This window comes from Theobroma cacao, chromosome 4 (assembly GCF_053813885.1).
Source record: "Theobroma cacao isolate CCN51 chromosome 4, ASM5381388v1, whole genome shotgun sequence".
Classification (NCBI taxonomy): Eukaryota; Viridiplantae; Streptophyta; class Magnoliopsida; order Malvales; family Malvaceae; genus Theobroma; species Theobroma cacao.
Window position 1 is genome coordinate 34,230,333 of NC_142642.1, and position 15,997 is coordinate 34,246,329.

Sequence of the window (15,997 nt, forward strand, 5' to 3'; positions counted from 1 at the left end):
GTAATTGGTCTGAATTGGTTTTACTCATACATAAGAAGTCATCATGCTAAAAAGACAAGATGTAATATTTTAAAAAGTTTTTGAATTTTTTTAAAAAAATTATTTTGTATTAAGTTCGATTAAATTTTTATATTTTTATTTTGATTTAAATAGACTCGTAAGATTAACAATTGATTAACCATCAATAATTAAAATATTATTTATTATTTTATATTTACATGATGTTAATATTAAGAGTGAAAACGTCATACAACCATGTTATTATTCTATATTATCATCTACTATGATATGTTAGCATGCCATATCAACAACAAGTGACATAAAATGACAAGTGACGTTTAAACTAACTACAATTAATCAACTGTTAATTATAGCTCATAAAAACTTATTTGATCAAATTCAAAAATATAATGTTTTTATTAAATATAATAAAATAATAAAAAATTTCTTAATAATTTAGAAATTTTTTTTTAGTATTAAACCAAAAATATATATTAAAAAAATAGACAAGAGCATGTAAGGATAAGATTTAAGTTTCAAAGGTCAAATTAACTAAATCAAGTTCATGAAAGGAAAATCAAGTGAAGGAATGCAAAATCAGATATGAGAATTGAACTCCTTGTGAGACCAGGGACAAAAAATCTTGTTATGAGATTATATTTGAGAAGGTCATGGATGCATCTACGTCATTGATTAGGAATGGAATGACTTATGCTACCTCTTACTGATTTCTTATTTCTTACATTGGACCAATTGATGCTTTGGCCCTTCAACTCTGTCAATTTCTTACAAGAGAAATTTATTTTTAAAAAAGAATTAAAACTCATAATCCGTCTTTAATCCTAGGTGCATGTGGGACATCATGTTCAAACCTACTCTTTGAGCCCAATATCGTTTGTCCAAGCCTTGCCCCATTGGGTCAGGTTGGTTTGCAGGCCATGGCAATTGAGCCATGGAACCACTGAAATTACATATGACAATTTGTCAAGGAATTAGCTGTAAGCGAGAACAACGAGGGGAGAATTAGTGATGAGTTGAAGAACAATTTCCAAAAACCGTGTAAGCTCCATTGAGTCCAAGCTATTTTGTTTATAAGCAACTTTATCATTAAACTTTGTTATATCTGAAGACTGCTTGAAAAGTGAAACTGAAATGGTCTCCCTTCAAATGCCTTAAACCAACCTTTTCAAGAGAATATCAATCAATGGGGCCAAAATCAAAGGTGCAATCGATTCATGCATTTAAATTGTTAGGAGTAAGAAACATGTTTCAATTCGGCAGAGCGTCATCAAAATCTAATGTCCCGAACACCAAAATCTTTGAACTTGGAAAAATTTACAATATAAACAAGACAATGTGGTCCAGAGATGGACCCCTCATTATCTTTGCAACAAAATGTGGTATCCAAAACCCCTTTATTCACACTAATATATCCCCCAGTTGTCAAAACATTTAGATACACTGAAGATACTCATTGATTTACCAGAATCTGCTTCAGATTTAGTAAGGTTTCATAGATGATAGCGTCAAACATATTAACCGTGTTCCATGCAATGATGGATAAGGAATAAAACCCTACCAGCTGGAAGATCCAAGGAAAATCTCCATTGATGTAAACTTTGAGATACAAGCATTAGTTTACCTTCAAAAAGTCAGCTTTCCATAGATGCAGGCATGCCCAACATTATGTCTAGGTTGTCCCAATTTATGCTTACTTGACTTAGTCTCAGACATAGTAATTAATGTGTACAGTTTCCTTCTGAGAAACTTCCTTGACCATGGGGGAAAAAAACACAAAAAGGAACCCTTGTGTAGATTCATTAAATCCAATTATTAATGAGCAGACTTAAGTACTGCTCTTTTTATAACTTGATCTTTTGGAATCACTATAAAAGATAAAACAAGTACCAAAAGTAAAGTCATAAAAATATAAGCTAGTGAAAATATATTATTTAATTTTTAAGATTTTCAAATAACATTATTTACTTTTCAATTAAATGTACCCAAAGAAAAAATTAAAAAAATTGAGAATTGAACTCTCAACTACATTTTAATACACTTATCATCATCATTCACAGGTGTATGTAGGAACAAGATGATTAAATGTGCGTTAAACGTAGTCCAAACTTAAAAAAATTTAGTGATGCTATTAATTACTTTTAATAAAGCTTTTTGTTTGAATGCTGGAAATAGAACAACAAAAGAGAGAGAGAGAGAGAGAGATTGAAATCCGAAGAATCCAAAGAGAAGAAAATGTTGGTCAGTAGAAACTAAAGAGTTGGCTGGCCGGGGTAGACCAAAACAGAGGGAAGGAGACTTTAAGGACGTTATAGTTGAACCATGGCCAGCTGCAAACCCATGCTGTCTGTTAAATATGCAGCATCTGGGGTAGACCAAAACAGAGGGAAGGAGACTTTAAGGGGGGTATAGTTGAACCATGGCCAGTTGCAAACCATCCTGTCTGTGAAAATATACAGCAAAAATCCAGATAGGATATTCCCAGATTTCTTCACTCTAATCAATAGATTGATTATCGGATTCAGTGCCCACGAAATAAAACAAAAACTCATTGATTCCAAATCTTTTCCATGAGACTCTGCAACTATTACTAAATATTTCCTTTTCGTGGACTCTTAATTAGGCTTATATAAATTGGTTGATTTGTTATTGTTATTCTGCATTACGAATGAATTATAAATAAAAAAAATTATGAGAAATAACCCTCTTTAATGAAAGGTATTTTAAAAATAACAATTGAAATAAATTTAACGATTTTTAACCATATTTAATCATGACTTGATAAAAATATCTTTGAAACTATTTCAAATAACTTAAATCATTCATCACAATTTCTCTTCATTTGTACTTCAAATTTTTCTCTCTCGCCATCCAACTCTTTCTAATTTTATCGATTTCTCTTTTCAGTATTAATCTGTTATTCTTTCGATTTCTCTCTCTTGTGTTTTCAGATTTTTCTTTTTTGTCATTTCAAGACACCAAGCGATGGTTTAGATGTGCTTTGGTGGATAACTATTTGGAAAATTTGATTTTTAAGTATTTTGGATAAAATAAAAACGGTATAAATGATCATAAATGTTTGAAATAACTTTTAATTAAATCAATTCGAAACCTAAACACCAATAAACTCAAGAATTTGAAATTTTTAAACTTAAGTTTTCAAAGAAATTTTTTTTTTAATTTTTAGTCGAATTAGGTGTTTTAGATAAGAAAATTTGTATTTTGATTTATGAAAACATGTTAGAAACATTTTAATATGTGTCAAATTGTTAAAAAATTAAAAAAATGAAGAGAGTTGAAGGGATTTGAAGTTTTGGTTTGTAAGTAACAACAACATTTTAAACATTAAAGTGTAACAAAATATTTTTGAATATGGCGTGTAACAATAATATTTTCTCAACATAGAGTGTAATAACAATATTTTTCCAACATGGCGTGTAACATGATTTTGTACATAGTGTGCAACAATAATTTTTTTTTTTTCAATATGACGTGTAACAACTTTTTTTAACCATTGAGTGTAACAAGTTTTTGTACATGACGTGTAATAATAATATTTTTTTTAACATAGCATGTAATATGTTTTTATTCATGGTGTGTAATAATAGCATTTTTTTTCAATATAGCGTATAACAACTTAACAATGACGTGTAACATATTTTTGTTCATAACATGTAATAATAGTATTTTTTTTCAACATGGCTTGTAACAACTTAACCATGGTATATAACATGTTTTTCACATGAAGTGTAACATCATAGTTTGTAATTTTATTAAAGGTAATTTTATCCAATTTGACAAAAAACAGTTAGAATTATAAAAAAAGTTATTTTTTAAAAACATTTTATCTTTAAAAATTATTTTAAAAAATGCCCTATTGTTATATATATATATATAGACATGGCAATGACTCCAAACCAAAGAAGCCCAGACAAGTTATAATAATGGATAAAACAAGGCAAGCAGCTGCCTTTGAAGTGCTTTTGGAAACCTTTGCCTTTATATAGTATCTCAATCTAATTAATTCTTCTAACTCTAGCTACCTCAACTTACTATATATAATAGCCACTTTGTCATCAAGAGAGAGAGAGAGAGTAATAATTCCCTGCTTTCCCATACTAATTATGAGTTTCCCTTCTAAGTAACTTATTTCCACAAACGAATGTTATATATTGTTGGAATTTCTATTATCGATTTATCATTTTTAGTAATTTTAGAAACACAAACAAATAAAAAATAAAAAAAACACCAGTCTAATAACTTTAATTAGTTATGTGAACAAAGAAAAAGCTACCTTTTTTTATTGCTAATTAAACCTAATTTTTCTACTATAACCATTCAAAAAGTAAAAACCTACTCCATGCCTAACTTTCTACATTATGCCTTTCGATTCCCTAAAGTCCATCAAAATAGCAATGACATACATGTGAGAATAAACGAGAAACACACACACTCTCTCTCACGCGCACGGATATATTTATATATATATATATATATATATATATATATATATATATATATATATATAGAGAGAGAGAGAGAGAGAGAGAGAGAGAGAAAAGTGAATAACGTGATCAACAGATGAAGCTAGCACATGCTCTTAAAGTGAAAGAAACACCCCTACGATCTTATATAGCATAAAATTGCAAGAATAAATGTGAATGCAACCGCACAAAAGCCATGTATTATTAGCATCATCATCACCGTGTCTAACTTGTAATACATTATTGGTGACTGACTGACTTCGCATATCTGAGCTCAATATTTTTATAGTTTCCATGCATCCCGATGACTTGAGTCAACCTAATTAATATTGACTAATGTTAATTTCCTCTAAAATGAACCAAAAATTTGTTTGTCTTCTCTCAACTTGAGTTTCTTTTTGTCTTCTTTGCAATTTCTTCTCTACTTCCTTCTCTCTTTATAAAGACCCATCTTTACTCTACACCATTTCATAGATTTGCATTTTCTTCTCTACTTCCTTCTCTCTTTATAAAGACCCGTCTTTACACCATTTCAGAGATATCTGATTTGTTTTGAACGAATGTTCAAAGTTTTTTTTTTTTTTTTTCTAAATAAAAAAGAGTGATAATTAAGTTACAGGTTTCTGTCTTTACTTTGAAGAATAGAAGATGGTTCCAATGGGATTTAAATTCTGCCCTACCGATGAAGAGCTTATCCAAATACTGATACAGAAAGTATCTGGGAATGTCATGGCGCCGTTTGATTTCATTGTTGAAAGAAATATTTATAAATTAGAGCCGCAAGATCTTCAATGTATGACATTCTTTTCTTCTTCCTTAATCATATATTAATTTTCTGATAGCATCAAATACATTAATCTCTTTGTTGTTTAGTTTATCTATATATGTTTCCAGTTTCGGTGCATGACCAGACTTGTTAGCATATAAAAGTGAAATATTAATGCGTAAAGCTATCAATATTTGTCCAAGGGTTCATGTCTGAGGGTGCAAAGGAACAGAATCCCGTAATCCAGGGAACATTGGATCAATCAGATCACAACGACAATCATACTTCCTATGTTTCATCGATCAACTTAATTGTCTCATCTCATCCTCTGTAGCCTCTACTGAACTGACTCCCTTCCCTTGCTCCCTTCTCTTGCCATGGCTCCCAAAATCCCACAATTTGTACTATATGTAACGTTACTACAGTAAAAGCCAGTACATGGAAACTTATTATCTTTGATGGTTTTATTTCTCAGACTAATATTATATATGCCTAGTCATCCTTTGTTTTAATTATACTTTGTGCAGGGATTCAAAGCGCGGCCTTAAACAATAACGAAAGGTATTACTACTGTAAGAGGGAGAGTGATTCTAGAGAGGTGTCGGGTCGAGGATGGTGGAAGGCCACCAGTCATGTCAAGACAATTTCTGCTAATGGACGAGTGGTGGGTTACAAAAGGCCCTTAACATTTCACAGGTTTAGGGATAACGGAAGAAAGCGCAAAGGTGCGATCAAGACTGACTGGATCATGCATGAATATGCCCTTCACTCTATTCCAACGGTTTGTGTCCTCCTTCCCAGAGTTTGATGCATAAGGCATATCTTCAAACCATACATGCACCCGCTGTCCTTTTTCGTATCAGCTAATTAAGTTATTGCTGGGTATTTTTCCCCCAAGCACTTTTGAGAGCATGAAGCTATTCAAATTATTAAACAAACCTGTTCTTGATAATGTGGTGACAGTAAGAGCAAATCTGCCTTTTTACAGCCTGGGGGAGAAAAGAGGAAACATATGTAATCTAGGCTTTTGATTTAATTTCTTGAGATATCATTGTCCAAAACCCGATTTCTTTAGATATCCATAGACTTCCCTCTTGTCTTCTGATGCCACTATAAGGATTGTCTAGTCTACACGTGTGAGCTTATAGCTATACGAGGTTATTACCTTTACATAGCAGAACGACGTTAACTAGGCTGTGGGGAGCCAAATGGCAGGTAAATAATTGGGGTCCTGAACTTGTAAATATAGTTAGATTATCAGATCAATAATATCTCCACAGCATATATAGCAGCTAGCTAGCAAGTAGTTCATAAGTTTAATCCTTTTCATCTCCCAAGTAAATTATACCATCATATATAATTACTCTCAATTTTAATGTTCTTAAATATTATGATAATCTCAAGCCAAACCATATACTATATATGGTTAAGAATAACAGTACTATACTTGTTTCTGCTACAATTTTCACTATCAGCTCTCACTCCCATAATTTTAACCATAAAAAATACAAGGAGAAGATTGGTAGGTAAGTCCTGCGTCTATTGCCTACATGAACAGGGCTGAAGCTGCAAGCAAGGGATCGGTTAGAGAGTGAACAAGATGTATTTTTTAGTTAATTTTGATGGCTGCCTGCCCCTCCAATACTTTAGGCATAGGCAGTATATTTTTTGTTGTATGAACTGCAGTGACCTTGGCCAATGAGGATTTCATATATGTTTTTTTAAAAAAAGAGAATTCATACCCAATTCCTTAAGTAAAGAATACATATGCTAAATATTGAACCAAATACTAGTTAGCTGTCAACTAAGATTTAACTTTAACAATAAAAATGAGATACTCAAACCATTTTAGGTCAAAAATTCAAATTTAATCCATGTATAAGTTTGCTTCGATTTAATGTTGGGTTTTTTTTAATTATATAGTGCTACTAAAACTTACCTTATGGTTGTAACTATTGGTTTGTTTTCCTCTATTAAAAGCTGGTATGTATATCTTTCAAAAAAAAAAAAAGATGGTATGTACAATTTGTTTGTTTTTCTATCTAAATGCACTTTGTATTTTTCTTATTTTTGTAAGAAAAAAGAAACAAATAACAGAAGTTCCGATTAACGAGAGGGAACTTTAGTTGATTATATATGTGTTTTCTATTTGATCACTTACTCTTTTTACTCTTCAAAGATAAGTGCAGTGTGGTAGGAAAATTCAATGAATATGTACTGTGTGGAAAAAACGAGACAAGACAAGGTATGGGATATTGCGGTTAGCATTTGTCAAGGAATGAGATGATACTCTTGCCTTTTGCTTTATTGGCACGTGTACAAGCTTTATGGGGTACCAAAGTTTTGGTGTTTGGACAATGTCAGTGCAGTCATCATTATGGTTTTGCATCTCACTCTGCATTGTTTAGCATTTTAGAATAGTAATTCGTATGATTCTAGCTTGACTTTCTTCTTCTTTTCTTGTTCCTTTTTTATGTAGGACTGGAGACTCTGTAAGATTAAGTACAAAGGAAAAGAAAGGCTTGAAGAAGACATGGAAAATATCAGAAACAGTTCTTGTCCAATGAGTTTAGAAGCTACAGGTGGCTGTATTAGTTCCATAAATCCCATGCAGGTGGATCAGTTTGCTTGTAAGGAACAGCAGCCGCAGCCGCAGCAATTTCTGCCGCCATTAACCTTTATTAACAATGAGTATGAAAATTATTTTGGGTCAAACTCAAACTCAAACGTGAGATTTGAAATATCGATTGGTGAGCAGCAGCAGCAGCAGCAGGAAATGGAGCCAATCTCCTCATTTGATCCAAGTTGGATGCCGCTGATGGCTACACCAAGCCACATTGCATCCCAACAACACAACCAATCGGCTGAGACCAGGGAAGCTCAATCTCCATTTCCAGACCTGTGGTCCAGCTGGGAGAATTGGCATTGACCCCCTCTTTCCTCCAAATATTTATTACTCAAGCAGCTGGTTTGCTAAGGGGTTTTATTTAAACCCCATACTTATATGGTTTAATGTTTCTTTTCCTCATGTAATGCATGTGAATAGTAATTAATATAGTTTGAAGACCCACATATTGGGCATTTCACTAATATATCTGAATGAGTTCAAGTTGGGGAGGTTCTTGACTCCACCGGAGTAATTTGCATCTGCTGTTGCTGAGAGAGAGTTTTGGGAGATAAAAGATTGTTATATATCTTTCACTATCATGCGATTCAAATTCGATCAGAAAGTTTATTTATTAGCTTAATGTTATTTAGGAAAGGTAGATTTGCAGGTCACCAAGATAATAATTGTTTGTGTATTTATAATTCCTCACCTGTAGAGAGGATGATCTAAAGAGAAAGCAGAAGATATATCAACTTCAAGTGTTTAACAATGACATCAACATTTGGTCCTTTCAAGTTTAATTATGTAAAGATATTTCCAAATTCCAAAAGACCCACAATTTCACCATAATTTGATGCCATCTTCCAAGAAGAGAAGCAAAAGCAAATAAGACACAAGACATTATTAAAGATAGAGACTAATATGCGACGATATTAAAAAAAAAAGATGCATTCAAATCAAAATAATTCGTAACATTAAAAGAAGAGTTACACTATGATCAAAAGATAATTATTTCGATCAAGCAACTCGTTTTCAATTATTTTCCTCACAATTCTCTTAAAACATTTTTAATTTGGCCCTGCATGCCAATTCTCTATAGCATATAATATTTTAATTTAATTTTTTTTATATATATAAGGTTAAGTGGAAAATTACCTCCACATAAATTTTGTATCGTCTATTTCAAAATGAAATCTCGAAACTTTCAAATTAAAATATCAATTTTCTAATTGTGCCACTTCCCCTTAGAGACTTGAATATAATCTTTTGACTAAAACCGCATGATTAATTACATATTATAATAGCCAAAAAAAAGAGTGTAACTTACCTCTTGTAGTTGATAAAAGGCTATAAATGCAATGTGATAAGGCTATTGGTCGACCACTCAAGTTAAAAGGCAGTAACATAATGGAACCCCATTCTCCTTTCTCTTTCCACCAAGCAAATGCGAGGGCACTCTTTACTTTTCCTTCTAGAAGGCTTTTCCAAAAGGAGAGTTAAAACCAAAAGATACGAAAGCGAAAGAATTTTTGTTTAAAACAAAAAATGCACTGGGATGCTTTGTACAGGAAATTAAAAAGTATATATCCATATAGATCGAAAAAGAAATTATTTCTCTCCTTTCTTTTAAGTGGAATAGAAAAGAATAAATTACACCAATTACTCCTCACAATCATAATTTTTTTTTTTTTACTTTTTTATACCTCTTTTCATGCCCTATGTATAAATTTTTAGTAAGTGTCTATTTGATGCTTGAAGTGTAAAATATGTTACCTATCTCGTATCTAAATAAAGAGTAAAATTAAACACTATCAATTGAAAATTAAAAAAGCTTCATCCATCATTTATCTTATCATTTTTTCCTCTTTTAGTCACTTAAATTTTCATGATTTTTCTCTCATCTTAAAATTTAAAGGCCAACATTCCATGGACTAAGCAGTGTTTTATTTTTTTGTTTTCTTCCCTTAACTTTGGGGTTTAGCTATAAATCTTTTTTTTCCGCTAATCTTTGTATGGACGGCTGCATTTTGATTGAAAGAGGGAAGAATGAATGGGGACAGTAGAGAAGAACCATGATGGGGGAGGATTGGGATTTAGCATTCCCTGAGACTGTTGTTGTCTGCAGGTGCTTACATGTGTTTTTGAATTGCTGCCAGACGACGTTCTGGGACTGTACAGGGGAGTTTTGACACTTTGATTCATGGTGCTGTGTTTTTCTAGAGTTTTCGTGGATGTTTTCTGTGTTTGTAATTTAATGGTGGGCATAAGTTTTAATTGGTTTAGAAAACCTTACTTAACAGTGTTAAATCTTTAACTACAGCTTTTTATATCAAAAAATGACATAATGTTTAAATAAATTATTATTATTTTATTGTATTTAATTAAATTTTTATATTTTTATTTTAAATTAAATAAATTCTTACTATTAATAATTAATTAATTAATTATCATTAATTAAAATATCACTTTTCATTTTAACTACAACCTTTTACAATCATATAAATACAAATCTGCTAGCATAAAATGATTGCTAATTCCAACTAAAGAAATACTTTTAATAAAAAGCTGCAACTAAGATGACAGATCATTTTATTATTATTATTAAGTTAACGTAAGTCATGAACTTATTTGACAAGTGGTTTTTTTACTAATAATAATTAGTCAATAATTTTAATTAATGATCATATTTATTAATCATTAATCATAAAAATTTACTTATTTAAAATAAAAATTAAAAAACGAACGTAACGAAATAATAAGATAGGAATTTAATTGATTTTTTTTTTATATAGTTCAAAGACTTATTTAGACATTTAGCCAAAGTAAAATAAAAATGAAACAAACCGAAAAAAAAAAAAAGAAGAAAACTTACATGAAGGCTATGGAAATGGAAAAAAGTCTACTGATTGCACACATGGCGAATCTTCAACTCCCAACTTCTTTATGGTTTGAATTAAATCTGAATTTGAACAAGGGTGATTAAGTTGGGAAGTTATCGCACCAACCCCTAATTAACTTGCTATCTACCTGAATATCAATATTCCTGAATCCTTGTTCCCATGTGTATTTGAGCCCTTGATAAACACCTCAAAGTTCAGCTCGGTATGCTGTGCATTTTCAAAGTTTCATCGCATAGCCTCCTCTCCATTGACCATTCGAATCTCGCAAGACTCCTCTTATCGCTACCTGCTCAGTTGTTTTTCGACATGCACCATCAGAGTTGAGAGCCATCCAACCGGAGGAAAACTCTGTCCAGCCAATTAGAATTTCCTCTCGGGGTCTTGTTGAAATTCTTCCACTAGTTTCAGTCATTACAACATTTTTTATTGATAAGATCTTGCTATCTATTGAAGACAATCTCCCTTCAATAACTACAGTTTTGCTCTCAAAGATCCGTACAGTTCTCCATTTCCACAATAACCAAGACGTCACTCCAAATAAAACATTCCACCCAACTCCATTCTCATCAGCTTTTGATAAATACCCACCAAATCTCTATATCCACGTATTTTGTTCAAAAATTTGTGCATTTATTGAGATTTGAACCAAGGACCTCAAGCACATCAAAATCCTTAACATTACACCTCAGCCTTTAATTTTAACTGCTTCTTGCTTTTGTTTCTTTTTCTTCTTTCCTCCTTCTTATTTTTTATCAAACAAATCCTTATAATTGATGATTAATTAATTATCATTAAATGTCTTTTATCAATTTACATCCACATGACATTGACATAATGTTAATATGGAAGGTAAAATATACGATATGACTATGTCTTCATATTAATCATTATTTATAAAAATTTATTTGACTCAAAATTAAAATATAATGACTTATTAGGTTTAAAATAAAAATATAAAAACTTATTTGAATGCAATAAAAATATAAGAACTTACTTAAATTTTTTAAAATAATTTAAAATTTTTTTAGCTATTATGTTTTTTTCTTTTCAAAATCTAAATTACAAAAAAAAAGTCGTAGGCGTGCATAAAAATAATGGGAAAAGCCATGTATGAATGAAACTTGCTAGGGCTTACTTCTATTCTATCCTAGCCGTGCCAGGTCTGGTCTATTATTACGAGATCCAGAGCAATGCCAACTGTAACATGCTTGGCTGCTAGGGGTAGCAATGACTTAACGTTGGTTCAGACATAATGAAAGAGACAAGAAGATTTTCTTGGCTTCTCTTATATCTTCCCAACCTGAAAGTGCTAAAACTTTACTGGCTTTAATTAATTATGCCATTGAACTTAGAAGAAGCATTAAGATTATTCAAAATGCTTGTAGCCTTAAGTAAGGGATCAACTTTTTCAAGGAATTTTCTGATTTGCATCTTTTTAAGTTAAGCAAGATTGTACCTTAGGAGGAAGAACACTGCCAGCTTTCTCACATCCCATAGTGTCTACAGGTGCATCTTCTGCAGACCTTATTTTACGGATTCCTTCAAGCACTTTCCCAGTTAGCAGGTGCATTCCCTGTATCACATCAAACACATCAACAGCAAATGCATCTGTAATTCAGAAGTTTATACTCTCAAAAGAAATGCACTAGGAGAAAGTCTTGTTCATCAAAATTATTAATCATTCTATAATCTATATGGACATGTACATTAATAAGAGACAATCTACTTAACAATCCAAACACATCCTAGAGGCAGAAATCTATAGATATGCTACATTTAAATCATGATGATAGGATGCAAAGACCAACTGCAAACTTTGGTAACTTAAACAGACTATTCAATTGACATATAGAAGGAAAAGGTTTACAAGGTGGAGCAAATTGGCATGTACTTATGAGTTCTCTTTAAAGTCAATAAACTCCTTTGGCCAACTCTCTTCTTCTCTTGCAATTTCAATTAGCATTACTCATGCACAATTTTTCATCATTTACCTCCTATCCCAACTGGGGAAGCAATACCAGTTCCCACATTAATCTCATCAGATGTGGACTTTGACTTCCCTGCAAAGCCATTGTTAGCTGAAACCAGTCAGAGCCAGGGAGATTATCCATTAAAAATGGACATTAATATACAAAAATGAACATATGTATATACCACTGCCCATGCTCTTGTGCATCTATGTGCTTGTCTGTGTTATTTAGGATCGGAGTCCATATGTGCTCATGACTGCAATATGAATACAGCATGATAGCAATCTATAAGTTGCCCAGGATGGTGGACCAGTACAGCATCCTGAAATTATTCCCTAATATGCCATAACTCCATGCACAGACATTGTCAATCTAATAAACTTTTTCTGGAAAAACTTTCAAATGCCAAACTCATAGGAAAATAGCATTGCAACATAAATCTTACCAGACAGAGGACCATCCACCTTCTTGTATGCAAATTCCTCAGTCAGGTAGGCCACACGGCTGCAGAAAAAATTTAAATGGTTGTATGGCCAAGAATTACTCTATACTGCTAAAACTTATCACCAAATCTTTTAAGTAAAAAGAAGAAACCAGGTAGCTTAGTTGGTAAAGTCCCTTAGTACCAATACCTAGGATAAAGTCCTGTAGGATTTACAGGGTTTATTCTAAAAAGGAGGGCTACTCCATACTACGTACTGGGTTCATTGGACCAAAAGAATCTTTACAAGTAAAAATGTAGCCAAACTTAAATTTTGAGTGATACAGTAATAACACATTATTAAATGATGAATTTCAGTCTATATGCATTTTCTAAAATCACGCAGGATAAAATTTCAATTAGTCAGGATGACCATTAGTCAAAGAAATGGAAGCAAAAGACCAAAGTACATAAGAATCCTTCTTCCACATTGAAAAAATAATAAATAAATAAATACATAACAAAGACATTGTAATCATGTTTACAGCAGAGAACAAAAAAATGTAAGCCTATTAATCATAATGCCCGAAAAAGGTTACATTAATATGAAACCCAAAAAGATTGTATTCTGATTCTCAATGGAAAAAAAGGGGAAAAAGAATAATGGCCTTACCTTAAGGCCCTTATTTTCTGCTTTGGGAATCTCTTGTACAACATCCACCGTCTTTTTAACCCTCTTTTTCCTTTTAAAAACTCGAACTGCTGGCACAGAAGCGTTGTCGGTTGCTTTAAAACCTGCAAATTCCTAAAAGTTTACAGAAAGGAAAGCAGAAGAAGAAAGTGCTAGGACAGAACAGAAATTGATAAGAATACAAGAATGTAAATAATGTCTTTATTATCCCATTAGAAAACCTGGGTTTGGGTCTGAAGAAGGAACTTCAATTGTTGATGATGATGAAAGGGTTTTGAAGGTGAATCTTGTTTTTGGCATTTTGCTGTTCAATTTCAGTCCTCCCAAACCAAAGCCAAATCCTAGGGGGGGGGGGGGTGGGGGGATGGGAACGGGAATGTAGTAACATTATTATTATTATTTTAATAATTACGATTGAGTTACAAAATTGAAGGTTTTTCAGTATTTAATTTTTTTTTATGGTCGAAAACAAAATCATATTTACGCGTTTGCCATTATATAAAACTTATTGTAGCATGTCTTGCATAATCCTTTTTACATGCATTTTGTAATCGAAAAATGATGATCCAACTACCTCACATGTCATGATAGAGAGAATGAAATTATTATTCAATATTCACTCCAAATAAAAAAGAATGGAATAACCAAACATGTCATGATACCAATCAAAATAATAAAACTAAATAAATAATAATTATTATACTAACTAAATATTAATCATTAAATAATAAAACTAATTTTTGAAACTCTAATCATTTTTTTTATTACATTTGTATAACATACACAAATTAACTAAGTAGGCAACTAAAAGCTGAAATCAAATAAGAAGACAACGTGCTAAAAGAAAAAAAAATATTAATTTTTTTTATTATGATTAATTAAATTTTTATATTTTTATTTTAAATAAAATAAGTAAGAGTAATAGCTGACTAATCATCTATAGTCAAAATGTCATTTTTTATTTTATGTTTACCAAATGTTAACAAAGTAAAAATATCATGTAACTATATCATTCTGTCATATTATTATTTACTATGACATATTAGCATATTATATTAGCAACATGTAACATAACATGATGAGTGATATTTTGATTAATAATAATATTTTTATTAAATATAATAAAATAATAAAAATTATTTAAATTTTTTTAATAATTTAAAGACTTTTTTAAATATTACATAAAAAAAACAAGACACTACAACGATAAGTATTAAGTTTCAAATGTTAATAAATAAAACAAGATATGAAAAGGAAACCAAGTGAAGAAATGCAAAATCAGAAGTAAGAATTTATCTCCTTGTGAGACGAGGAGAAAAAATCTTGTTATGAGATTTGAGAAGGTGATGCATGCATCTACGTCATTGATTAGGAATGACTCATGGTACCCATCACTTATTTCTTATTTCTTATATTTGACCAAATGATGCTTCAACTTTTCAATTTCTTGTAAGAGAAATTTATGTTTAGAAAAGAATTAAAACTCCTAATCCATCATATCTATACAATATATATAAAAGTAGCTTGGTAAGTTACTATTTGAATTGTTCTTCATTAGGCCTTCAGTTGAATGACAAGTATCATTCAATTGAAGGGCTACATCCTTTTTTTTTTTCTCGTCTAGCAAAACGACATCGTTTTGCATGTTTGGAAGTTTTTTTCCTCTTTCTTATTAGGTTGCTGGAAACGACCTTGTTTGTAAACTTATCATTTAGGTTGCCTGGGTAGGGTTTGTTGAACTTCAATGTCTCACTTGTTTTCTCTCTTTTGGTTCCTTTATCATGAATTGTTTTTAATTTTTTATAGGTTTGGTTATTGAGTACTTTAATTGAGTGGAAGAGAGGAAGAAGGAGGGACGAGGATGGAGGAAGGAAGGGCTTTAGCGTTCGTTATTTGAAGGGTGGCTATTAAGGTTGGATAGGAAAAAGCGTGGTATTAGGGGTTTTGTTTATTTATCGAGGGACAAGTTTGGTTTTTTGTTAGACAAAATTGGTGGGGAGAAAGAAAAAAAGGAGGAAGATTGAGGGTGATGGGTTATCAGGTTTGCCAGATAGGTTTGGGCTGTAAAAGTTGTTTCGATAAGGCAGTTTTTTTAGTGATGGCTTTAGGGTTTTGTTTTAAGATTCAATTGAGTGGTTG

At 31.6% G+C, this 15,997-nt stretch overlaps 1 protein-coding gene and 1 long non-coding RNA gene across 5 annotated transcripts; one reads left to right on the top strand and one right to left on the bottom strand.

Annotated features, from left to right (window-relative positions):
* The first annotated feature begins 5,014 nt into the window (after positions 1-5,014).
* Positions 5,015-8,354, top strand: LOC18602549 (putative NAC domain-containing protein 94). The gene is made up of 3 exons (XM_007034010.3): positions 5,015-5,295; positions 5,796-6,049; positions 7,748-8,354. The coding sequence occupies exons 1-3, from the start codon at positions 5,151-5,153 to the stop codon at positions 8,195-8,197; spliced, it is 849 nt and encodes a 282-aa protein (XP_007034072.2). The 5' UTR covers positions 5,015-5,150; the 3' UTR covers positions 8,198-8,354.
* A 2,446-nt stretch (positions 8,355-10,800) lies between these two features.
* Positions 10,801-14,211, bottom strand: LOC18602550 (uncharacterized). 4 transcript variants are annotated; one of them, XR_001927368.2, is made up of 6 exons: positions 14,080-14,211; positions 13,841-13,962; positions 13,192-13,250; positions 12,931-13,002; positions 12,768-12,836; positions 10,801-12,349 (listed from the first exon to the last, which is right to left on the bottom strand). It is a non-coding gene; the product is annotated as an uncharacterized LOC18602550 (long non-coding RNA). The 4 variants fall into 4 exon arrangements; XR_016025737.1 differs by having other exon boundaries at positions 12,644-12,836; XR_016025738.1 differs by lacking the exon at positions 12,931-13,002.
* Positions 14,212-15,997: the final 1,786 nt, after the last annotated feature.

What these genes read in the sequence shown, in the direction of transcription:
- LOC18602549 (XM_007034010.3), top strand. Translation starts at nt 5,151, where the DNA reads ATGGTTCCAATGGGATTTAAATTCTGCCCTACCGATGAAGAGCTTATC. An exon ending in AGAGCCGCAAGATCTTCAAT is followed by an intron (nt 5,296 to 5,795) that starts GTATGACATTCT and finishes TACTTTGTGCAG; the next exon opens with GGATTCAAAGCGCGGCCTTA. An exon ending in CCCTTCACTCTATTCCAACG is followed by an intron (nt 6,050 to 7,747) that starts GTTTGTGTCCTC and finishes TTTTTTATGTAG; the next exon opens with GACTGGAGACTCTGTAAGAT.